This window comes from Carettochelys insculpta, chromosome 22 (assembly GCF_033958435.1).
Source record: "Carettochelys insculpta isolate YL-2023 chromosome 22, ASM3395843v1, whole genome shotgun sequence".
Lineage (NCBI taxonomy): Eukaryota > Metazoa > Chordata > Testudines > Carettochelyidae > Carettochelys > Carettochelys insculpta.
The window spans coordinates 1,196,666-1,221,809 of NC_134158.1; the positions used below are offsets into that span (position 1 = coordinate 1,196,666).

At 61.2% G+C, this 25,144-nt stretch overlaps 2 protein-coding genes across 2 annotated transcripts in view; one reads left to right on the plus strand and one right to left on the minus strand.

The window, feature by feature from the left end:
- Positions 1–25,144, plus strand: part of LOC142024739 (uncharacterized) — a 189,219-nt gene that overhangs the window by 36,075 nt on the left and 128,000 nt on the right.
- On the minus strand, positions 478–8,837 carry LOC142024763 (uncharacterized). Its single transcript, XM_075016964.1, is given in 4 exon segments — positions 478–2,854; positions 3,123–3,239; positions 7,845–8,047; positions 8,678–8,837. Coding segments are annotated over 3 exon segments (2,208 nt in total). The 5' UTR covers positions 7,987–8,047; positions 8,678–8,837; the 3' UTR covers positions 478–905.

The window sequence follows — 25,144 nt, forward strand, 5'->3', positions numbered from 1 at the left end:
GCTGCACCGGGATGGCTTCTCAGGGGCCACACAGAAAAGAGACGACCACAACATGAGAAAGGGGTTGGCTGGGGATGCCCCCTCTCCCCCACCCAGGACTATCCCAGCCATGGGCATCCCACCCCCAGGTGCCCTTGGGGACAGCTGCAGCTCCCTCCCCCCTAAGTTCATACAGGGACATGGTTGGCTGTTCCCCTCCATCAGGGAGCGAGGAGAAAGTGCACATTTGCTGCATTCCTCTCTGGCTGGGCAGTGCAGAGGACCGATGACCCTGGCCCTGCCGCAGGCGAGGGACATACGCCGCTCCCCTGGGTGGACCTGCTGGAGCTGCAGCAGCCAAGCAGAGGTGCTTCTCACCTGGGCCCAAAGCTGCTGCGGTGACAGTGGGCTAGGACAATGGTCTCTCCCCAGAGTCCCCATGCACTGACCCCTCCTCTCCAGACACACCCGAGAGCAACAACTCAAGTGAAGCATTTTCAGTTTATTTAATTAAAAAAAGACAACAAAAATTAATCAAGTTCAGGTCCTTAAACTCCAGTGTGTCTAGTTCTTTTATAAAGGAGCAAGGGTTAATGTAGGGAACAAGTGGACTTTATTTTAGTTACTTGACTGGCTCCGTAACACCACACCCTTGAGGAATGAGAAGCCGTGTGGTAGTTCATGGGGTTCTCACTGACTTTTTGCCTGGTGGCCCAGCTTCAAAAATAGCAACAAAGAGAGAGTTATGGGATTTCCCTCCTGTGTGAATTCTCTGATGACCAATAATGTCCGAGCAGCCACTGAAGGTTACCCACGTGAGTGCAGTCAGTGGGTTATTCTCTTGTGTGAACTCTCTGATGATTGACAATGTGCGAGTGTTCCCGGACAGACAAAATAGCTGAAAGGTTCCTCTGATCAGTTAGATTTTAGTGCTGACAAAAGCTTTTCCCACAGTCAGATTAGCTGAAAGGTTTCTCTCCAGTGTGGGTTCTCTGATGACGACTAAGACTGGAGCGCTGAGTAAAGCTTTTCCCACAGGTGGAGCAGGTGAAGGGTTTCTCTCCTGTGTGGGTTCTCTGATGTACCGCAAGGAGGGAACTCCGACTGAAGCTTTTCTGGCAGTAAGAGCAGTCAAAGGGTTTCTCTCCTGTGTGGCTTCTCCTGTGTAAAACAAGGCATGACCTCTGTCTGAACCTTTTCCCACAGTCAGGGCAGTGGAAGGGTTTCTCTCCAGTGTGGGTTCTCTGATGATAAGTAAGACTTGAGCGCTGACGAAAGCTTTTCCCACAGTCAGAGCAGTTGAAGGGTTCCTCTCCAACGTGGGTTCTCTGATGACGACTAAGACTGGAGCGCTGAAGAAAGCTTTTCCCACAGGTGGAGCAGGTGAAGGGTTTCTCTCCTGTGTGGGTTCTCTGATGTACAGCAAGGAGGGAACTCCGACTGAAGCTTTTCTGGCAGTAAGAGCAGTCAAAGGGTCTCTCTCCTGTGTGGATTCTCCTGTGTAAAACAAGGCATGACCTCTGTCTGAACCTTTTCCCACAGTCAGGGCAGCTATAAGGTCTCTCTCCTGTGTGGATTCTGTAGTGACTTCTAAGAGTTGAGGAGCATGAGAAGCGTTTCCCACAGTCAGAGCAGTGGAAGGGTTTCTCTCCAGTGTGGGTTCTCTGATGATCAATAAGACCTGAGCGCAGCTGGAAACTTCTCCCGCAGTCAGGGCAGCTATAAGGTCTCTCTCCTGTGTGGATTCTGCAATGACTTCTAAGACTTGAGGAGCATGAGAAGCTTTTCCCACAGTCAGAGCAGTTGAAGGGTTTCTCTCCTGTGTGGATTCTCCTATGCATAAAAAGGTATGACCTATGTCTGAACCTTTTCCCACAGTCAGGGCAGCTATAGGGTGTCTCTCCTGTGTGGATTCTGCAATGACTTGTAAGTTTTGAAAGCCGCACGAAGCTTTTGCCACAGTCAGAGCAGCGGAAGGGTTTGTCCCCGGTGTGGGTTTTCTGATGATCAACCAGATATGAGCGTTGACTGAAGCTTTTCCCGCAGTCAGAGCAGGGAAAGGGTTTTCCCCGGGTGTGGATTCTCATATGTTTATCAAGGCCGGAAACGTCACTGAACCATCTACCGCACTCAGAGCAGTTGAAGGGTTTATCCACTCTGTGAATACTCTGATGTCTGACCAGGTTTGCACTCCTGCTGAAGCTTTTCCCGCAGGCAGTGCAGTGATAGGGTTTCTCTCCGCTGTGAATTACCTGATGAGTGAGAAGGTGAGAGTTTCGCCGAAAGCTTTTCCCACACTCAGAGCAGTGGAAGGGTCTCTCTCCTGTGTGGATTCTCCTATGTAAAACAAGGCATGACCTCTGTCTGAACCTTTTCCCACAGTCAGGGCAGCTATAAGGTCTCTCTCCTGTGTGGATTCTGTAGTGACTTTTAAGACTTGAGGAGCGTGAGAAGCTTTTCCCACACTCAGAGCAGTGGAAGGGTTTCTCTCCAGTGTGGGTTCTCTGATGATTAATAAGACCTGAGCGCAGCTGGAAGCTTCTCCCGCAGTCAGGGCAGATATTGGGCTTCTCTCCTGTGTGGATGGTACAAAGACTGTTAAGACTGAAGCTTCCCCCACAGGTTTTCTGTTGTTCGCTCTCTTTAGTGTTTCTCACGCCTCTGCTCCCATGGCTGGAGCTATCCTGCCCCTCCCCTGCATGGTTTCCCTGCTGCCTTTCTGAGCTACGCTGACTCTCACAGGTCTCTCTGTACTCCGGACTCGGAGAAACACGACCTTCAGAGCTTCCCAGGAACATCCCACAGGAGGCCACTTGCTCTGGTTCTTCCAGCTGAAGATTCTCCTCCTTGTTCTTGAGCAGCATCACCTCACCTGCTGGGACACAGAGAGAACCAAACAGCTCAAAGGAAAACTCTGAAGGGGAAATGCAGCCAACGGCTGATGGAAAGACTGAAATAACATGAACTGAGCTGCTCCTCCTTCCTCACAACCCTTCCCCAGAAGAGGGACCCCAGCCCTGCTCCCACCCTCTGGCTGGAACTGAAGACAGGCTGAAGGCTCAGTCAGTCTGGATTAAAAGGCCCAAGTGACATCTAGGAGGACACGGAAATCGGTTTCTGAGTCTCTTTAGCTCACTGCTCACCTGTGTGGGGGTCACTGATGATCTCCCCTTTCTCAGCGCCCTGGAGATCTGGGACGCCCAGCGCCTCCCCTCGCTCCACCCAGGAGATCACATCAGCTTTGGGAGCTGGCAATCCTGCTTGGGGAGCAATTAACCAAGTGCTGATCTTGTTCAGGAAGGTCCAGGCCATTACTTCTTCCAGTCCCTGAATCTGAGCCGCCCACCCAGAGAGGCTCCTTCCCCACCAGGCACAGGCCGGGCTCTGGATGGTACAAGATCCCATGTCACACTCACCTGGGGTACAGGTGCCTCACCCCTGCCTCGGGAATGGCCCAGCTCATTCCTGGGGGAGCCGAGTGCTCTGCTGCACTCTCTAGGGTAGAACTCAGCCTCCCCCTTGACCTGTTCCACCCCCCGCATCCCAGGGCAGGACAGGACCACTCAGCTCAAACAAGTCACTCGATTTGGTGTTGTTTTTGTGGATAAAACTAACACAGCTACGCCCAATGCCTGGCACCAGGCAGGCACTGAACTTAGCCACGTGGAGCGGGAAGCCATCATACCCATGAAAAAACCTGCACAGATACAGACACCATCTTCCTCGCCAAGTGCAAATGGATGGACGTCCCACCCAACGGGCTGAAGGTGAAACACTCACTGCAACCGACACACTGCAGGGACTGTGTCGAGAGATTGGTCGCACACTCCCACAGACCTGAGGAACCACCTGTTCAGCATCCTGTGCAGCAAACAGGGAAACATCACAAGGAGCTCTCAAGTCTGGAGCTTCTCCTTAAAACCAGCCTCCCACACAAACACCCGTGTGGCTGGACTTTACTGAAAGGAGACAGGAGAGTTACAACGCCCGCTGCTCTTCTCTACAGGACTGTAAACTCTCTCACCTCCTACTTGCCATTTGGGGCCACAGTAGTGGTACCCGTAACTCACCCGGCAACATTGTCAATCTATCCAACTACACACACAGCCCAGCAGAGGAGTCTGTGCTATCTCAGGGACTCTCTTTGTGCCACACCACCCCCACAAACATGACACAGTTCTGTGGGGATCTGGAACCCTGCCCCAGTTTTGCCAGGAATACTTTCAACAAGACTCAGAACAGCCCTGCAGGCACCATCACACCTCGAGTACAAGAAGAAGAATTCTGCATGGAATCCTTCCTGGCAATCAAAACAACAGACTGGACGTATACCTAGAGCGCTTCCGCTTCTGTGCACAGGCAGAAATTGTGGGAAAGCGACATCGCTTGTCCCAGGACCTGAGCCATGCGGAATGCAATGTCACCCACAGCCTCAGAAACAGCTCTGGCGTTGTCATCCAAGAGGCTGGCAAAGGAGCTGCTGTTCTCATCATGAATAGGTCAGACCATGAAAAGGAGACTCCCAGGCAGCTCTCCAATACCACCTTCTACAGGCTACTGTCCTCTGATCCCACTGAGCAGCACACACAGAAACTGCACCGTCTGCTCAAGACACTCCTGACAAAAGCGCAGGAACAGATCTGCACAGACACACCCCCAGAGCCCCAAGATCCATAAATCTAGACATTCTGGAGGCACCATCAGCTCAGGCATTGGCGCTCTCATTGCAGCCTTGTCCAGCTGTGGGGACTCTCGACTCAGACCTTATGTTACCAGCACTCCGAGCTCTCTCTGAAACACCACCGACTTCCTCAGGAAATTGCTGTGCACTGGTGATCTTCCTGAAAACACCATGCTGGCCTCCATGGATGTAGAGGTCCCTTACACAAAAAAACCCACGTGAAGATGGACTTCAAGCTGTTGGGAACAGTTTCCCTGATGATGCCACGGCACAAGTGGTGGCAGAACTTTGAGATTTTGTCCTCACCCACAAGTATTTCAGATTTGAGGACAGTTTATACCTTCAAATCAGTGGCACTGCAATGGGCACCCGCCTGGCCCCACACTGTGCCAACAATTTTATGGCTGACCCGGAACAACTTCCTCAGCTCTTGACCCCTGGTGCCCCTCCTCTACTTGAGCTACATTGATGACATCATCATCATCTGGACCCACGAGAAAGAGGCTCTTGAAGAGTTCACTGTGTTATCAACAGTCTCCACACCAAGAACGTCAGCCTGGAATGGTCCACACAAGAGATCCACTTCCTGGACACTACTGAGCACATAAGTGATGGTCAGATTAACACAACCCTATACCAGAAACCCCAGGACCGCTATGCTACCTCCATGCCTCCAGCTTCCATCCAGGGCACACCACACGATCCACTGTTTACAGCCAAGCAATAAAGGTACAACCACGTTTGCTCCAATCCCTCAGACAGAGGCAAACACCTTCAAGACCTTTACCAGGCTCTCCTGAAACTACAATACTCACCTTAGGAAGTGAAGAAACAGATTGACAGAGCCAGACGTGTACCCAGAAGTCACCTGCTACAAGACAGGCCAAGCAAAGAAAACAACAGAACACCACTGGCCATCAGCTACAGCCCCCAACTAAAGCCTCTCCAATGCACCATCAGGGACCTACAACCCATCCTGGACAACGATCCTTTGCTCTCACAGACCTTGGGAGGCAGGCGTGTCCTCGCCTACAGCCAGCCCACCAACCTGAAACAAATCCTCACCAGCAACTATAGACCACAACACTGTAAATCACAAACCACACCCTTCCACATACCTCCGTGCCATCTCTACCCACCAATGACACTACCACACCTGCTTAACCCAGGGTTAACCCAGGGTTGTGAGTTCAATCCTTGACGAGGCCATTGAGCAATTGGGGCAAATAGATGTCAGAGACGGTGCTTGGTCCTGCCAAGAGGGCAGGGGACTGGACTAGATGACCTCCTGAGGTCCCTTCCAGATCTACATGTGTATCTCCACTTATATTCTAATTTTATTTTAACCAGCGGAGCTTATTCGCCTGCACATTTAAACTGGACAGTCTCCATGTCAAAGAATAAATGGATGCAAATCAGATACCAGGAACAGTAACATACAAAACCTCCTGGGACGCTCAGGAGCAGATTTAAAAGTAGCCATCCTGCAATGTGAAAATGTCGAAAGCAAACCTCAAAGAGCAACTGCAGAGCTGCAATTCATTTGCAAGTGTGACCCCATCTATTTAGGATTGAACACAGACCAGGAATGGCTGGCCAAGTGCAAAAGCAGTTTCTCTGCTCTGGCTTTCACACCGCCACATCAGCTGCTGGAAATGGGCTACATCCTCCATGACAGACTTGCTCTCATTGACTCTGGCCTTCTTCTTTGGTGGGACTCCCTCCTCTTCTTGTGCCTGTTTACTTCTACTGGCCTCTGGAATTTCCACTTGGTGCATCTGGTGAATTTGGCCTTTCCCACAAAAGCTGATGCTCCAGAACATCAGTTAGTCTGTAAGATGCCACAGGACTTCTGTGTTTCTGCTGGACTCAAAACGTGAGCTCAGTGAGGGCTGGCAGGGCCGAAACCGAGGCCCGCAGACACAGCTCAGACTGCAGCTGCCACAGGGCAGATCACTGGAACTTGGAGAGAGAGGCTCTGGCAGAGCTCTGGCTCCCCAAGGGCTCTGTCCACAAAGCTCCTGGCTGGGACCTGGTTCCTCCAGCTCTTCGGCTCTGATGAACTACTTGAACCAGCAGGAGGCAGAGGAAGTTGTCCGAGTCCCGGGCTGGCTGCTTCAGACACTGCCGAGGCTCCTGCTCTGCGACCCCTGCCTGCCTGTGGCTGGGTGGGCCCTGCCAGCGACCCACAAGAGCTGCTGTTCCTGCAGCCGGCCATGGTGGTGTTTGGCTGTGCTGCTCTCTGGGGGATGTGGCTGTTGTTGCAGCTGGGCTCCCTCTCGACTGCCTCAGTTCTACTCTGCCAGCAGCAGCTTCTCTGCGTAGTTTACCACTTTCCTCCTGCATCACGGCCTTGTTGCTGACTCACTTTCCAGCCGCACCCAGTGCGTTTCCCTCGGTGCGGGAAGGAGAATGGCAGAAGTGCAGCTGGAGGGGGTTAGTTACATCTCCCATCTCTGCCTCCCCCACAACCTCCTGCTGAGATTCTAGCTGCGCTTTTGCCTTCACAGTTTTACTACCCACTGCCCAGGTTTGGCCCCACCAGCTGTCACATGACCTAGCTGGCACCTCCCAACTATCTTCAAAACCCCCAATATCAATGCAGGCCGAGGACACTGGATGAGGTGTGTTATGAGACCTACGGGGAGCAACATTGCATCCAAACTGGGGCACACGTTACTCATAACCGGTTTGTCCTGCGTCTGGTACCCACCAGTGACTTCTGAGAAAGCAAACTACTGTACATGGGAGAGCTGGTGTGTGTTTGGGAATTTGTGCTTGATTGTTCAAGAACTCCCCCTAAATGGTAGGTGCTAGCAGGGGTGCAGTACGCTGTCCCCAGGGGTGCCCTACAGGCATGAAGAGCAGCCGGCCCCAGCCCCACAGCTCTGGTACCTGCCGTTCCTGCCTGGGCCCCTCCACTCACACATCCAGACAAGGCAGATGGTGGGAAGCACACGGAGACCTGGGCTGTGGGAAGAGCAGCACCACTGCCATGTCCCTGAACCTGCTTCCCCTGGCAGGGACCGTGGAGGGGACAGTCTCTCACAGGGGAGCCAGTGATTCCTGGGGCTCACACCCCTGACACTGGGGACAGGGGCAGGGAGGGACCCTGAACCAAAGCCAACCCAGCTGCTGCGGAGCCCACACAGCCTGTGACACCCCCAGGGACAGGACTCCTCACCCAGCCAGCGCACGGTCTGGTAATTCTCCTGCATCACCTCCCTGTAGAGGGCTCTCTGCCCCGGGGCCAGCAGCCCCCATTCCTCCTGGGAGAAACACACAGACACCTCCTCCAAGGTCACCAGCTCCGCCGCCACCACCATGTCCTCGCTCTGTCTCTGCAGGGCCGGGGCTGCTCTGGAGCCGGACGTGGGTGCTCTGCACCTGGAAGGGGAGAAGAGCAATGGAGACATTTCAGACAGGGATAGAAGCCGCTCCGCATCCCCCGGCTCCCCACACTCGCTCCCTGGGGCACACGTGCTGCACACGCACATTTGGGGAAACGCTCGAGTCTCTCAGAACCACCTTGCACAAGTCAGATCCCAAATCCGTCCTCGTTTCTCTCCGGACGCGGCCTGAGCTCCAGCACTGCTGCACACTGGAGTGTGTCCCACGGACACGTCACGTGGTTAGTGACACCCCACGGGGACAAGCCCGGAGGAAGGGAGCAGCCCCGCGTCACAGCCCCCGCCCCCCTCTCCTCCCCGGACGCCCCGGAGCCGGGCGGGGGCGAGTGCGGGGCGCTGGGGCGGCGCCTCTTTGCTCCCCGCGGGGCCCAGCGCCGCGAGCCGCCCGCAGCACGAGGCGAACCAGGCGCCGCTGCGAGGGGGGGGGCGGGGCGGGGCCGCGCGGGCGGCAGGACGAGGCGGAGCGGCCGGAGAACGGGGCGGCCCGGCCGGGACCAGGGGAAGGCGCTGGCGCGGGGAGGGGGGGCCCCGCACGGAGGGTCCGAGACACAAACGGGGGGTGGGGTGGAGTCACTTCCCGGCCCGGCCCGGCCGGGCCCCACCTCACCTGGCGGCGGCTCGGGGGGCTCCGGGCAGCCGCAGGACGTTCCCGTCGGACCCCGGTTAACCCCTCCGCTGCCGGAGCCGCACACGCGGCCGGCAAGTCCCAGCGCGGCTCCCCCGGACCCCGCCCGCCTCCAGTAGGAGCTGCGCCGGCCAGGCTGAGCGCGGGGGCGGGGCCAGGGCCGGTGGAGAGGAAGTGACGTAATCGGCAGACAGGCCGGAGTGGGGAGAAACCCCCCGGCTCGCGGGCGGGGTCGGGACCGGAGCTGCAGTAACGCCCCTTCCGCGCCCGGCCCGGGGGGTGGGGGGGGTCGCTGCGGGTGGGACCGGCCCGTGGGGGAGGGGCAGCGCCGGGCTCTGCTCACACCCACCCCCGCGGGCGGGGCCGCTCCAGCGCCGCCGAGAACGTTCTGGGGCGGGGAGAGGAAAAACCCTCCGGCTCCGGCCCCACCCCCCGGGAGAGGCGGGAACCAGACACGGAGCTCCGCCCCCAGCCTCGGGCTCCAGCGCCACGGTGGGGGGCGGGGCGTTTGTCCCCCTCAGCTCAGCCCCCCCCCGGGCATTCCCGCGGCAGCGCCTCGTGCGGTCAATGGCCCCGCCCAGCTCATCCCTCGCCCAGCGCGGGCCCGGCGCGGGGGCCAACCGACACCCCCACCCCTGCGGCAGCGCCTCACCGCAACCAGCGTCCTCTGCTACAGCCCAGTTCCGCGCGCCTTTGAATTGCCCCACCCCGCTCCCCCATTGGCTGTCATCCTGCCTCCCCGATCCGCCATTGGTCGTTAGAATAACCAATCCCCGTCCGATTTTGAGCAGTTGGCTCAGCCCTCCCTGCCATTGGTCGCCCGTTCTGATCCCGCCCTCTGGCACAAGAATGTCAATCCAGGCAATCCTCACGACCATTGGCTAGACCGAGCCAATCTCGTTTCCTCAGTGGCCAAAAAATCCTAACCTGTCTCGCTATTGGCCGTTAGCCACAAGAGTCCGCCTTCCCCTCAGCTCCTGCTCAATCCCTGGAGGGACCCTTCTGCTGGCGTCGGTCGCCCGGGCTCAGGACAGGTGGGGGGGCGGGGCTGTGAGAGCTCTGGGTGAGGACACAGGCTGTGGGCGGGGCCGGGCTCAGGACAGGTTTGGGGGCGGGGCTGTGAGAGCTCTGGGTGGGGATACAGGCTGTGGGCGGGGCCGGGCTCAGGACAGGTGGGGGGGCGGGGCTGTGAGAGCTCTGGGTGAGGACACAGGCTGTGGGCGGGGCCGGGCTCAGGACAGGTGGGGGGGCGGGGCTGTGAGAGCTCTGGGTGAGGACACAGGCTGTGGGCGGGGCCGGGCTCAGGACAGGTTTGGGGGCGGGGCTATGAGAGTCTGGGTGTGGACACAGGCTGTGGGCGGGGCCGGGCTCAGGACAGGTTTGGGGGCGGGGCTGTGAGAGCTCTGGGTGCGGACCAGGCTGTGGGCGGGGCCGGGCTCGGGACAGGTTTGGGGGCGGGGCTGTGACAGCCTGGGTGGGGACACAGGCTGTGGGCGGGGCCGGGCTCGGGACAGGTTTGGGGGCGGGGCTGTGAGAGCTCTGGGTGTGGACACAGGCTGTGGGAGGGGCCGGGCTCAGGACAGGTTTGGGGGCGGGGCTGTGAGAGTCTGTGTGGGGACACGGGCTGTGGGCGGGGCCGGGCTGAGGACAGGTTTGGGGGGTGGGAGCTCCGGGACTCCTGTGATTTCTAGTCATTTCCTTTCCCAGCTGGGCGTGCTCTTTCGTACACATTTGCAAATGACTTACAAGGCGCACAGAATGATTCGCACTGCACTGGCTCACCATTGTGCTGTTCTGGAGAAACCAATGCTTGTGCAGACCGGCGCTTGACCTTTTCACCAGGGAATGGTCTCTCAGAAGCATCAAAGTTACCATCCATGTGCTGACTTTGATTTACCCCTTTCATGCAAAAGTATTCACACAAACCTCCCACACATTCCACTGTCCTAGATCAGCGGGAAACTTCAGCTTCCCAGATTGTTCAACGCAGGTTTCTGCTTAGGTTCCCCACTGGCAATGTCACTGCTGCCTACTAATTCTCAGGTGTCACTTGCCTCTGAAGCCGGGGTCACAGTCACTAATGTATCCGTATCCTTTGCAGTGCCCCTGCCTTCACTTCTTGTTTGCCAAGAACAAAAGTCCGTACGTCTCTTTGTCGTAGCTAGCAAAGTCTTCCCTTGATTCTCTTCCTCTTTCTTCGCTTTCACCTTCTCCCACCTACATTTTGGTTTCTTCATTTTACCCTGCATAGGGCAAATAGATTTATGAGTCTCCATCCATGTTCTATATGAAATGATACTACCAGACTACGAGATATTATATTACTAGCTACTTTGTTAAAACTTTGAAAAAAATCAATCAGATTTTTATATTTAAATGAGACTTTTGTAGGTTAGAATAAGATAATTCCCGTGACAATGGGACCCTTGATGACAATTTATAGCTAAAATGATGACAAATGAATATTAATATTGTTCTCTTATATATAGTTTAATTTTAAAAAGGACGATTGATCGAAGTGGTAATGATGGACACTCTAGAAAATCTTATCATTCGTAAGACTGTAAAACAGATGACAGATCCAGTGCTTGTATGGAATGTGATCTTTCTGTTAAACACCAACTTATCTCCATAGCTTATCTTGGTACAAGTTTTCATACACAATCACAGCCTTCCTACTGACATTTACGCGACAGACAATTGAAGGCAATTTGTTCAGAATTGTAAATGCTACACGAATCTGCAGTAATTTACAGGGCTGAGCTAGCAACTATTTTTGCAACCTGTTGTAGATGGAATATTAAAGTTAACCTAATTATTGAATCAGGTGGCTGCAGAAAAATGCACGAATCTTATAAATGTGCTGTGCAGACTGAACTTGGTTGTGGGGGTTGTGGGTAGAGTCAAAGATTCTCTTAGTAGGAGTTGAAAATCCCCCTACTGCCCACCACTGCCCTGGTGCCATCTATTGCGGTGAAGGGGCAGTAAACGGCCGCGTCTTTAACATGACTTGGGCTCTCTGGAAACACCATCTACCGCCAATTGTTCACTATTTTAAACTGAAGGTGTCATTTGGCAACCCCGGGAGCTGGTGATTCCCTGTACATCTGCTGCCCTCAACACACCCACTAGCGAAGGGAGCCGCAGTGGGGCGGAGTACAAGGAATGCCATGATGGCGCGGACTGTTAATGACCAGCCCCTGTATCCCATCATGCACCAGGTTATGGGCAAAGGAGCGGTTAACCATGCAAATTCCACCTCCTTGTGGAAACATGGGAATAAATGGCCATTGTCCGACTAGCAGAGCAGGGGCGGCCGCCCGAAGTACATCGGAACTTGGTTTATATGTGTGAAGCGCAAATTAGCTGCTGGTTGCCCTGTCAGGGCATTTACCCACCATAAGCGATCCAGGCCCGATTCCCACTGGTCCCAACTAGCGGTGATGCTCATTAGTTGGACTCTGAGGGAGCCCTGGGAATGTCTCGTACAAAAATGGTGCCTGAAGAGTCAAGTGCTGCGCTGCAGAGCAATGGCCCCGCTGTGCTCCTAAGATGTGCGTCCTTCAAAATCAGCTACAAGTTCTCTGTCCCCTCACAGAGTAACAGAGATTTTGGAGCAGGTACTTTACGTGTCTCTAAAAGAAATTCTACTTAAATGGTTCTGGGCCCGGAACTTCAGTCCCCTCCTTAATAGGGCTCTGGGCACGTCTAGCGCCCTCTCCCCTGCAGCAGCTCCAGCGCCGGCTGCTGACACGTCCCCTCCAGCTGTGTGTTGAGGGCGCCGGGCCTGGAAATCTTCTCCCCCAGCTGGGTGGCGTTTTCCTCCCCCCTCCGCCCGATCTCCAGGGCCACCTCTCCCAGCCGGGCCAGCAGGAGGCGCTCTTGTTCAGCCAGGAACTCCCACGCCACCAGCTGCCTCTCCACCTCCCCGCGAGCGCCAGGCCCGGCCGGGTGGGGGTTTTCCTGGACTACGAGGCGGGCGAGGTCTCATTTTACAATGTGACTGACAGGTCCCATCTCTGCACTTTCACCCGCACCTTCTCCGGGCCCCTCCGCCCTTATTTCAGTCCCGGTCCCACCCCCGGGGGGACAAACGCGGCTCCCCTGACAATCTGCCCCCTCCCAGCGCAGCCGCAGGGAATCTCTGTCCCTGGCAGTGACCCCGCGGCACAGACTGACCCCTCCCAGCACTGCTGCTCCCTCGCCCCAGCCCATGTCGGGGCCGGTCGCTGCTGGTGCCTGGACTTTGGGCGCTGACTGGACACCGCCAGTTTCCTTTTCAACCAGAGGCTCCAGCTCAAAACCGGCGCCCGGGCAGCAGCTCACTCAGGCCCAGAGCTTCCAGGGGGGTTTAAAGTCTAAAGCTGCAGATGGGGCCCAGTGGGATTTCCAGAGGTGCCGGGCGCCAACCCCCCCCGGGAGTGAGGCAGGAGGGGGTTGTCCCGGCCCTTCCCCAGGCTGTGGGGGGATCACATGGTCGTTGGGCCCCCAGGCCCCTCTCACCAGTCACCTCGGCTGCTCGCCTGGAGCAAAGCGATCGCCCAGCGCGAGCACCTGCGCGCAGCTGTCAGGCAGGTGTGTGATGCCGAGGAAAAGCCCCCGCTGGGCTGCAGTACAAGGCTGGGGAGCCTGAGCAGGTGAGGGGCCCAGCCTGGACTGGGCCCAGTGCTGGGAGCCGTGTGGCTGTTCCCCTCCCAGCGCGCACGCCAGCACCCAGCAGTCACCCAGACAACAGGCTGCTTCTCCGCGGAGCTCCAAGGCCTTGGGGCCCATCGCGGCGGCTTTACACCCATAAGTGCGGGGGGATCGCCGGGCCCAGAGCTCGTAGAACTCAGCTCTGTGTGTCCGACAGCGAGGACGACGCTTCACCCCCAGCATCACTCCAGACGTTACCGGTGTGGAGCTCGCGCCGGCCGGGTACCCTGGGAGAGCGGCTTCCCCTCGGCTCCCCGGGAGCGACGCCCGTCACTGGCCATTGCAGAGCCGGGATGCTTTAGCTCTGGCCTCTGTGGGCGCAGAGCGGCCGGGGGGAGAGCGATGGCCCATTCCCAAGGCAGGCGGGACGGTCTGTGGGCAGTGCCGGGAGCTGCACACAAAAGAGGGTTCAGATTCCAGCTGCACGTTCTGTTCTGCTCCCCCATGTGCGCGTGAGGGCCGCGGCCGGACCCAGGGGTGGGGGCTGAGGCGCACAGACGGGCTGCGGCTCCACCGCTCAGCAAGGGCTCGAGCACAAACCGGAATCGGCTGCGGCGATGCTCCCGGGGACGCCTGTGCCTCCGGCTGAGCACTAGGGCGGAGCATGTGCAGGGGCAGGACCAGCTGCTGAGCCGGGGAGGAGGGACTGGGCGGAGCGCTGGGCGGTCCCTGGGGGGCGGAGCTGCCTCGTGCTCACAGCTGCACTTTCCCCTGGGCTTGTGCTGTGACTCTGCAAAGCCCTGGGGATTGTTTTAAATGCGCAGATTGTGCAAAGGCCCCGACTGCTCCTTCGGAACGGACTTTTCATTGGTGTTTAATAGTAACAACCGCCCATAGGTAGGGGGTGCGGCGGCGGGAACGCAACGCTGCTGCAGGCTGGGAGGGGCGTGTCTGCCAGAGCTCATCTGCATGGGGATGCAAAGGGCGCGTGTGTGACACCTGCCAGGCAAAGCCGCGTGGGGAGCGAGTCAGCCCTGAGATCTGCTCCCTTGTAAACACCTCGTTGTGCAACCACAATTTATGGTGACCCTCAGTGTGGGAGCTGTGAGACCTCCCCAAGGCTCTGGGTTGCTGTGGGGGACCGGGCAGTCGCCATCGCTGCATCAGACATTGATTACACGGGGCTCCCTCGTGTAAAACATTCTGGTTGTAGTGATGTTGGTTCTTGTAGTGAGTCAGTTTGGTCTCCTGCACCTATTGGTGTTCCTGGGGGGGAGGTGTGGGCAGGCATGTCCTGCCCACGGCTAAAAGGCCCCTCTCACAGTGAGGGGGGGCCCACTAAAAACACCCAGTCACCAAATAAATACGGGGGACAACAAAGGAAAAAAAACAGGGACGGGAGTGAGGGTCAAAGGTTTAGAACGAGGGAGCCGGAAGGGGATACCGAGCAGAGGGCCCCGGACAGCGCCCACCGCTCCTCGAAGGTGTCCAGGGAGTTGGTGGACGCCGCCCAGAGGAACTCCGCTCGGATTCGTGAGCGAAGGGAGGAACGGAAGTAGGCCCCACAGTCGCAGGTCGCCCCCTCTGCCAGCCTCCTCTCCCTGGTTTTGTAGATGGCCATTTTGGCCGTGGCCAGGAGGAGGCAGACGAGGAGGTCCCGCGACTTTGTGGGGCCGCGGATAGGGTGTGACAGGATAAGGAGGTGCGGGGAGAAGTGCAGCCAGAACCTCAAGAGGAGGTTCTGGAGGAGCCGGAAGAGGGGCTGCAGCCTGGCGCACTCAACGTAGATGTGCGCCAGGTTCTCCCTCATGCCGCAAAAGGTGCAAGTGTCTGGGATGGGGGTGAACCGCGCCAGGTACACGCCCGTGCTCACCGCTCCATGGAGGATTCTCCAGCTGATATCCCCGGTGGGCCGCGGGACCAGGGTGGAATAGAGGCTGGCCCACCGGGGCTCCCCACCCTCCGATGGCGGCAAGAGGTCCCGCCACTTGTGATCGGGGCGGGACACGAGGGTGGGGAAGTGGAGCGTGTGAAGCACGAGCGCGTACAGAAGGTGTCTAGGCGCGGTTCGGAAGGGGACCGGCTGCAAGGTATGCAGCCGGCTGGGGTGGTGGAGGGGAGGGGGACGGGCAGGATCGCGAAGCCGGGGGCCCACGGAGAGGTCCGGAGGGCTAGGAGTGAGAGGGGGGCGGGGCGCACCCTCTCGCAGGACCCGGCCGAGGTAGACGTGAGCAGTGGGCGGCAGGGCGGCCTTCACCTCCTCGAGTACGCGACGGGGGGAGCGTAGGCAGGAGAGCCCCATGCGCTGGGCGAGCGCCGGGGCCTCCATCCAGTCTCCCCGGTCGTAGTCCAGGAGGTCTCCGACCCTGGTGATTCCACCTAGGACCAACCTCCGGCGCACCACGGGAGACTCCGCCGCCTGCACACGAAGGTGGGGGTTGTGTAGCAGGGGCTCCGCGAGGAGGTCTTCCCCCGGGGTGGCCCCTAAGGACCTGGAGGCTGCGAGCAGCCGCCAAGTGCGGAGGAGGTCCTGGTAGAAGGCCGGCAGCTCCGAGAGGCCTCGCGGACGGTCTCTCCAAGATAAATAAAGGAGCTGCCGGTCGTATCGGAGCCCTCGGTGACGGCGGAGGAAAGCGTGCGCCAGCGTACTCCATGCCGGACTATCTGCACTGTTGGTGTTGGCGTTGAGAAGTCCCTGCAGGGCCCGGAGGCGGAAGACATGGACCTGAGTGCGCATGCAGGTCAGGCCCTGTCCTCCCTCCTCCGGGGGGAGGTGGAGTACCCCTGCAGAGACCCAGTGCAGTCCTGGCCAGAAAAACTCCAGGATCAACTTCTGGAGCTGGTCCAGGAACTTCGGGGGTGGGACCAGGGTGCTGAGGCGGTACCAGAGCATGGACAGGACGAGTTGGTTCAGCACCAGTGCTCTCCCCCGTAGGGAGAGACACCGGAGCAGCCCTGTCCACCTCCGTAACCGCTCAGCGACCCTGCCCTCTAAACCCTGCCAGTTTTCCGGCGGAGAGGGGTGCGTGGCAGATAGAAAGACGCCTAGATAGAGCAGCGGACCCGCGCTCCACCGGATGGCCTGAAGCGCGGGCGGGAGGCGGCTCGTCTGCCATCCAGTCCCGACCACCAGGCCAGAGCTCTTGACCCAGTTGACCCGGGCGGAGGAGGCTGCCGAGTAGATAGCTTGGCAGGCCTCCAGACGCGCCAGGTCTCCCGGGTCCTGAACCACGAGGAGCACGTCGTCGGCGTACGCCGACAGGACTAGCCGCAGCCCTGCCTCTGGAAGCACCAACCCCATCAACCGTCGACGAAGGAGACAGAGGAAGGGCTCGATGGCCAGAGCGTACAGCTGTCCTGAGAGCGGGCAGCCTTGTCGTACTCCCCGTCCGAAGCTGACCGGAGCGGTCAGGGTCCAGTTGAGCTTGACCATGCACTCCGAGGCAGCGTACAGCACCCGGAGAAACCCGACGAAGCGGGGCCCGAAGCCGAAGGCCCGCAGGGTGCCCAGGAGATACCCGTGGTCCACCCTGTCGAACGCCTTCTCCTGATCCAAGGAGAGGAGGGTGAACGACAGGCCGTCCCTACACCCAAGCTCTAGGAGATCCCGGACCAAGGACAGATTATGGAGGATGGTGCGGCCCGGGACGGTGTAGGTCTGGTCGGGGTGGACCACGTCCTGCAGCACGGACCCCAAGCGACGGGAGATGGCTTTGGCGATGATCTTGTAGTCCGTGCTGAGGAGCGAGATGGGACGCCAGTTCCTGAGGTCGCGGGGGTCCCCCTTCTTGGGCAGCAGGGCAAGGACGGCACGCCTGCATGACAGGGGGAGGACCCCGCTTTGCAAGGCCTCGGCCCAGACGCTGAGCAGGTCTGGGCCGAGGACGTCCCAAAACACGCGGTAAAACTCCACGGTCAGCCCGTCCATGCCCGGGGATTTGTTGGTGGGCATGAGGCGGAGGGCTTCCGAGAGCTCGGCCAGAGTGAGAGGGAGCTCCAGCCGGTCCCGGTCGCCCGTGCTGACCGACGGCAGTCGGTCCCAGAGCACCCTGCAGGCGTCAGCGTCGGTCGGATCCGGGGAGAAAAGGGTGGCGTAGAAGGCGCGGGCCCTCTCGCGCATCTCCACCGGATCCGTAAGAGGGGTGCCGTCCTCCGCAAGAAGGCAGAGGATGTGTTTTTCGGCACCCCTCTTTTTCTCCAGGGCGTAGAAGAAGCGGGAGCCGCGGTCCATCTCCCGGAGGAGTTGGATTCGCGACCTCACCAAGGCCCCCTGTGCCCGGAGGGCGTCGAGGGCCCTGAGCTCGTCCCTCTTCTCCTGGTACGTGCCGCAGAGGGATGGATCGCTGGGGCTGGCGGCTAGACGCCTCTCCAGCTCAAGAACCTCCCGTTCCAGCTGCCCTATCAGCGCATCCCGCCGCCGGCTGGCCCCCCGAGTATAGTCGCGGCAGAAAAGCCGCGCGCGCACCTTTCCCAGATCCCACCACCGCCGTGCCGAGGGAAAGGCACGCCGTTGCTCGCGCCAGGCCAGCCAGAACTCCCGGAAGGACGCCTCGAAGCCCACGTCCTCCAGCAGGCTGTTATTGAAGTGCCAGTAGGCCGACCCCCGCTTCCCCAGCGAGAGGGAAGCCTTCACGGCCACCAGGTGGTGGTCCGAGAAGGGGGCCGGCCGCACGCTGGAGGCGTGGGCCCGGGAGAGATGGTGCCGTGAGATGTAAATGCGGTCCAACCGGGAGTGTACAGATTTATGGCCCACCACTCGGACGCAGGTGAAACCAGCGTCGTCGTCCGAGTGGTGGCTGCGCCAGACGTCCACCAGGGAGCGATGGATGAGAAGCTCCCTGAGGACGCCCGCGGCGGCCTGGCCATGCTCGGTCCCCGTGCGGTCCCGCTCCTCGAGGGTGCAGTTGAAATCCCCGCCGAGGACCAGGCACTCGCGAGGATCGATGGTGTCGAGGAAGGCTGCCGCCTGCCGGAAGAAGGGAGTTCTCTCCGGGTGGCGTGTCGGGGCATAGACATTGACGAGATGGAGAGGCAGCCCCTCCACCCGCACCCGGAGATACAGCAGGCGGCCGGGCACAACCTCGACGCTCCCCAGCACCTCGGGCCGCAGGTCTGGGGAGAACAGGGTCGCCACCCCGGCCCGGTGGGCCGAAAGGTGACTAAAGTGGACCCCGTCTCCCCACTCCAGCCGCCACTTAGCTTCGGCGGCTGGGGTAGTGTAGGTCTCCTGTAGGAAGGTGACCGAGTACCCCCCCTCCCGAAGGAAGGAGAGCACTCGGCACCTACGGAGACCCGACCCGCAGCCCCTGGCATTTAGAGTGGCAAAGAGGATCGGCGCCATTTGGAGGGCTGGGGAGGATCCTCGCCGGAGGGAGTACCGACGGTTCCCGTGGGGCCACGCAGCAAACCGTGACCAACCCCGAAGGCGACGAGGGCGTCACGGAAGCTGCGGGCCCGTTGGTAAGCCGAGGCGTCCCTCCTCCCGGTCCCCCTGCCCTCCTTGAGAAGGGCCCTCACGGATTCCAGGATGGTGTGGAAGTCCCCCCAGCGCTGGAGGGCGAGAGCAACCTTGTTCTTGGAGCCACGAATGTCCTCCAAGAACCGGCGCATCTCTCCCACCAGCGCATGGGGTGCCGAGGCCTCGGGGTCTCCAGTACCCATCGGCCTCGTGTACCCTTGGGCCCCACGGCCAGAAAAAGGATTGGGGTGGGGACTGGGGTCTGGTTTTGGGGGGGATGAGGGCGGCGGAGGGAGAGCAGCCCCGGAAGTGCTGGGAGAGGGCGATGTAGGGGGGGCCTCCCGAAGGATTACGGTTTCGGGGGCAGGTATGAGTGGGCAGGGGTCGAGGGGAGGGGTAGGAGGAGGGGGGGTGGGGGGGAGGGCAGGGGGGATGGGACTCATCAAGGGAGGGGAAGGTTCATGAGGGGGAGGGAGGGGGGGCAGTGGGGGAGGGGGAGGAGGAAGTGGAGGGGGAGGAGAGTCCGGAGGGGGTAGGATTGCAGGTTCTGGGGCGGGGTGTTGGCTGGGAGAAGGTGCGGGGATAATGGCGGGTGGTGGGGCTAAGATGGGAGCAGGAGCGGGGATATGGAGAGAAGGTGTCTCGGGAGGAGGGGCTTCCTCGGATGGTGGGGCGGGGGAGGGGGATAGGGGCGAGGTGCCGACATACTCGGCAGGAAGTGCCAACTGGTCGAGGGGGTGGGTGTTGGGGTCCTCGGTTTCGGGGCCAAAAGTGGGGGGCATGGGGAACTCTGCTTCCCCCAGGGTGCCCAGGGGCTGGCCAACTCCCGTGGGGAGGTCATCTCTGATTAAGGGGGGGGTCGCCTCCTGCGACGTCCCAAGGCAGAGGGAGGCGGTGGTTGAGGGATCACTGGTAGACGGTGAGGGGGAGAATGGAGGGGGTGGGGGTGAGTGGATGGACGGCCCACAGGCCTCCAGTAGGAGGCTGTCCACGTCCAGGGCCACCGGGGTGAGGCCTAGGGCCTCGACCTCCTGCGAGAGGAGGGCGAGGCCGGGGCTCACCTCCTCCGGACGCTCCACAGCAGTAGTCTGGGTCGCGGCCGGAGGGGTGTCAGGGGAGGGCGCGGGTGTGCAAAAAACCCTCTCAGCTTCCTGAGGCTCTGGCTCCGGGGCGGAGGGGGTGTTGCCGTTCTCAGCCGCCACCGCGGCAGCCCCCGTCGCCCCCGGCAGATGATCGGCAGCCGGGGGTGCGGCAGGTGGGTCTGGGCTGGCGGCTCTTTTTAGCGCTTTGCGCGGCGCCTCCACCCCGTCCTCCGACAGGGTGGGGTGCCGGGTGCGCGCACTTCTTTTCTTTCGTTTCCCCCCCACCAGCACCCAGCCCTCCGAGAAGGCGGGCTGGGCAGTAGAGGAGGAGGGGCCAGGGGACAGGGCCGACGAGGAGGAAGGGAGGTAAGAAGGGGGCGGGGCGGCAAGGGGGGGGGACGACCCGCCCCGGGACGGGCCCTCTTCTGGTCCTGCCGCCGGCCCCTCCTCCCTCTCCTCCGCAGGCCCGGCTCTTGTGCCCGCTCGGGCGCCAGCGCCTGCTTCTTCTTGCCCGGCACCATGCGGCCGGGCATCCTCCGACGCCCGAGCGGCGATGGATCCGTCCGGGACGAGAGGAGGAGGGTCGGTCCCGGGGCCTGTCGCGGTCGGGGCGCCGCCGATCTCGTGGCTGACGCCCCCCGGGTCGGAGGAGGTCCCGGGCTCCCCTTCGTGCCGGGCCAGGGGGCAATCCCTCCGGACGTGCCCCGCCGCCCGGCACATAAAGCACCGGGCCTCCCCCAGGGTGTAAAAGACCCGGTACTGGGCCCCTTGATGGGGCACCAGTATAGTCCCCTCCTGGGCCACCCCGGCCCGTGCTGCCGCCGGCGGCAGTTGGACCCGGGCCTGCCGGCGGAAGGAGAGCACGTGCCGGAGGGCGGGGTCTTTACAGCCTAGGGGGAGGGGACTCAGGACCGTCAAAGGCCGGCCCAGGGCAGTGAGGAAAGGCAGAAGGGCAGAGTTGGGAAGGAAGGGTGGGACAGAAGAAAAAACCACCCGCACGCCCAGGTCCTCCAGCGGCTCCAGGGGCACGTGCACGCCCCCAACCGCCAGGCCCCTCTCGACCGCCTCCTGGGCGGCGGCCTCCGAAGCCAGGAAGAACACGATCTTCCCGAACATCCGGGAGGCCGCCACCACGGCCGCGGGCCCCACCACCCGTGCCAACGCCCGCACGTAGGTCTCCACGTGGGGCGAGGCAGCCACCAGGAGGCAGCGGACTCCGTGCCTCCTGGTGAGCGCGGGGAAGGGGCCGCGACCGTTGGGGATGGTAGTCCCGGCAGAGGCGGCAGGAGTAGGGTGCGAGGCGGCGGCCGCCGCCTGGGCATACGACCTGGGGGCCGAGAGGTCGGGGCCCCCAGGAGCGGTGGAGGGAACAGGGGGAAGGGGAGAAGGGGAGGCTGCACTGGATGTTTGGGCAGCCTGGGGGAGAGTCCCCGCCACGGGAGGTTTGGCCTTCCGGGCGGGGCTCTTGCCCTTTCTTTTCCCCTGGCCCCTCCTGCCCTTTTGGGGGGGGGGGTTTGGGGCTGGGTCGCCAGGGGGCGCCGCGGCGGAGGCAGTAGGAGCCCCGGAGCCTGCGCCCGCGCCCTCAGCCGACGTGGTTGTGATGTTCTGGGCAGCCCTGGACGAGTGGGCCGCCATTTCGGGGATAGGAGGGGTGACAGTGGAGGGGAGAGGGAGGGAGGGGTCACCAGATGACCCTCCAGTGGGCGTGGGGGCCATATTGGTGGGTTTGAGGGGGAAAAAGTTCATTGGGGGTGGGGGCCTTTAAGAGAAAGCGGGGGAGGGGGAGGAGAGTGGAAGGGAAGGAAGGAGTGAGGCGTGGCTGCCCCTCCCCCACCGGCTGGGCTGAGGACCCAGTCAGACGGGGGAAGGGCAGGGCAAGGGGAGTGAGGGCAGGGAAAGGGAGACACAAAAGAAAGACCACAACTCCCAGCACAAGAGGGTAAGATGGCTCCTGTTTCTGCACTGGGGTGTGGAGGGAGTCAAAGTTTGTGTGTGTGTGGGTTGTGGGGGGGCCTCAGGCGCTTGAGTAAACAGAAAAAGGGGGGGGAAGGGGCGTGGGCACGTGGGGGGGCAGGGAGGAGGCACAGCCCACTTAAGGGGGATGGCGGGGTTAATGGGGGGAGGGGTGTGCCCACGTGCGCCTGAGGGGTGGGCCCGTAGCAGCTGCTGCTGCAGAGCCTCGAGATGGCAGGGGAGAAGGCAGGGGCAGCTGATTGGAGGGGCCCAGGTGGAGGGGCCCCAGCGGCAGCTGGGTGTGGGGGGGGCAGTAGGAGGGGGGGGCGGCTGCAGGGGCGGGGCAGGGGCCACGCCCTAACACCCCACCCCTGGCTATGCAGCTCCCCCCCGGAGCCCCGGTGGAGAGGGGCCCTGCCCAAACTCACCCCTCCCCAAGCCACTCCACAGGAGGCTGTGTGGAGGGAGCCCAACCGCCGCTTTGAGAGAGCCCCCTACCTTCTCCAGGTGGTGAGGATGCAGCAGCTGCTGGATGGAAGGTGGGCCCAAATGGGGGCCAGCAGTTTCTCCCCCAAAAGATGGAAGAAAGGGGGGGGGCCCCCTGCTGTAGGGCAGGGGGCAAGAGGCCCCCACCCTCCACCCACTCAGCAGTTCCTAAAAGGACTGGGTGAGGGTTGGGGGGAGAAGATAGACCCTGCCTGCCCGAGGCAGGAGGGAGGCTGACCCCAGAAAGGGGGGGGGGGTGGGGAAGGCAGCCCTGTGGGGGCTTCAGCCAGCCAAGGCCCGCCAGCCCCCAGATGCTCGCCTTCCAGCCGTGGGAGAGGGTCCCACGGCGGCGGCGGCGGCAGCAGCAGCAGCAGCCCTGCAGGAGCACCTGCAGCTGGCCTCCTGCACCTATTGGTGTTCCTGGGGGGGAGGTGTGGGCAGGCATGTCCTGCCCACGGCTAAAAGGCCCCTCTCACAGTGAGGGGGGGCCCACTAAAAACACCCAGTCACCAAATAAATACGGGGGACAACAAAGGAAAAAAACAGGGATGGGAGTGAGGGTCAAAGGTTTAGAACGAGGGAGCCGGAAGGGGATACCGAGCAGAGGGCCCCGGACAGCGCCCACCGCTCCTCGAAGGTGTCCAGGGAGTTGGTGGACGCCGCCCAGAGGAACTCCGCTCGGATTCGTGAGCGAAGGGAGGAACGGAAGTAGGCCCCACAGTCGCAGGTCGCCCCCTCTGCCAGCCTCCTCTCCCTGGTTTTGTAGATGGCCATTTTGGCCGTGGCCAGGAGGAGGCAGACGAGGAGGTCCCGCGACTTTGTGGGGCCGCGGATAGGGTGTGACAGGATAAGGAGGTGCGGGGAGAAGTGCAGCCAGAACCTCAAGAGGAGGTTCTGGAGGAGCCGGAAGAGGGGCTGCAGCCTGGCGCACTCAACGTAGATGTGCGCCAGGTTCTCCCTCATGCCGCAAAAGGTGCAAGTGTCTGGGATGGGGGTGAACCGCGCCAGGTACACGCCCGTGCTCACCGCTCCATGGAGGATTCTCCAGCTGATATCCCCGGTGGGCCGCGGGACCAGGGTGGAATAGAGGCTGGCCCACCGGGGCTCCCCACCCTCCGATGGCGGCAAGAGGTCCCGCCACTTGTGATCGGGGCGGGACACGAGGGTGGGGAAGTGGAGCGTGTGAAGCACGAGCGCGTACAGAAGGTGTCTAGGCGCGGTTCGGAAGGGGACCGGCTGCAAGGTATGCAGCCGGCTGGGGTGGTGGAGGGGAGGGGGACGGGCAGGATCGCGAAGCCGGGGGCCCACGGAGAGGTCCGGAGGGCTAGGAGTGAGAGGGGGGCGGGGCGCACCCTCTCGCAGGACCCGGCCGAGGTAGACGTGAGCAGTGGGCGGCAGGGCGGCCTTCACCTCCTCGAGTACGCGACGGGGGGAGCGTAGGCAGGAGAGCCCCATGCGCTGGGCGAGCGCCGGGGCCTCCATCCAGTCTCCCCGGTCGTAGTCCAGGAGGTCTCCGACCCTGGTGATTCCACCTAGGACCAACCTCCGGCGCACCACGGGAGACTCCGCCGCCTGCACACGAAGGTGGGGGTTGTGTAGCAGGGGCTCCGCGAGGAGGTCTTCCCCCGGGGTGGCCCCTAAGGACCTGGAGGCTGCGAGCAGCCGCCAAGTGCGGAGGAGGTCCTGGTAGAAGGCCGGCAGCTCCGAGAGGCCTCGCGGACGGTCTCTCCAAGATAAATAAAAGAGCTGCCGGTCGTATCGGAGCCCTCGGTGACGGCGGAGGAAAGCGTGCGCCAGCGTACTCCATGCCGGACTATCTGCACTGTTGGTGTTGGCGTTGAGAAGTCCCTGCAGGGCCCGGAGGCGGAAGACATGGACCTGAGTGCGCATGCAGGTCAGGCCCTGTCCTCCCTCCTCCGGGGGGAGGTGGAGTACCCCTGCAGAGACCCAGTGCAGTCCTGGCCAGAAAAACTCCAGGATTAACTTCTGGAGCTGGTCCAGGAACTTCGGGGGTGGGACCAGGGTGCTGAGGCGGTACCAGAGCATGGACAGGACGAGTTGGTTCAGCACCAGTGCTCTCCCCCGTAGGGAGAGACACCGGAGCAGCCCTGTCCACCTCCGTAACCGCTCAGCGACCCTGCCCTCTAAACCCTGCCAGTTTTCCGGCGGAGAGGGGTGCGTGGCAGATAGAAAGACGCCTAGATAGAGCAGCGGACCCGCGCTCCACCGGATGGCCTGAAGCGCGGGCGGGAGGCGGCTCGTCTGCCATCCAGTCCCGACCACCAGGCCAGAGCTCTTGACCCAGTTGACCCGGGCGGAGGAGGCTGCCGAGTAGATAGCTCGGCAGGCCTCCAGACGCACCAGGTCTCCCGGGTCCTGAACCACGAGGAGCACGTCGTCGGCGTACGCCGACAGGACTAGCCGCAGCCCTGCCTCTGGAAGCACCAACCCCATCAACCGTCGACGAAGGAGACAGAGGAAGGGCTCGATGGCCAGAGCGTACAGCTGTCCTGAGAGCGGGCAGCCTTGTCGTACTCCCCGTCCGAAGCTGACCGGAGCGGTCAGGGTCCAGTTGAGCTTGACCATGCACTCCGAGGCAGCGTACAGCACCCGGAGAAACCCGACGAAGCGGGGTCCGAAGCCGAAGGCCCGCAGGGTGCCCAGGAGATACCCGTGGTCCACCCTGTCGAACGCCTTCTCCTGATCCAAGGAGAGGAGGGCGAACGACAGGCCGTCCCTACACCCAAGCTCTAGGAGATCCCGGACCAAGGACAGATTATGGAGGATGGTGCGGCCCGGGACGGTGTAGGTCTGGTCGGGGTGGACCACGTCCTG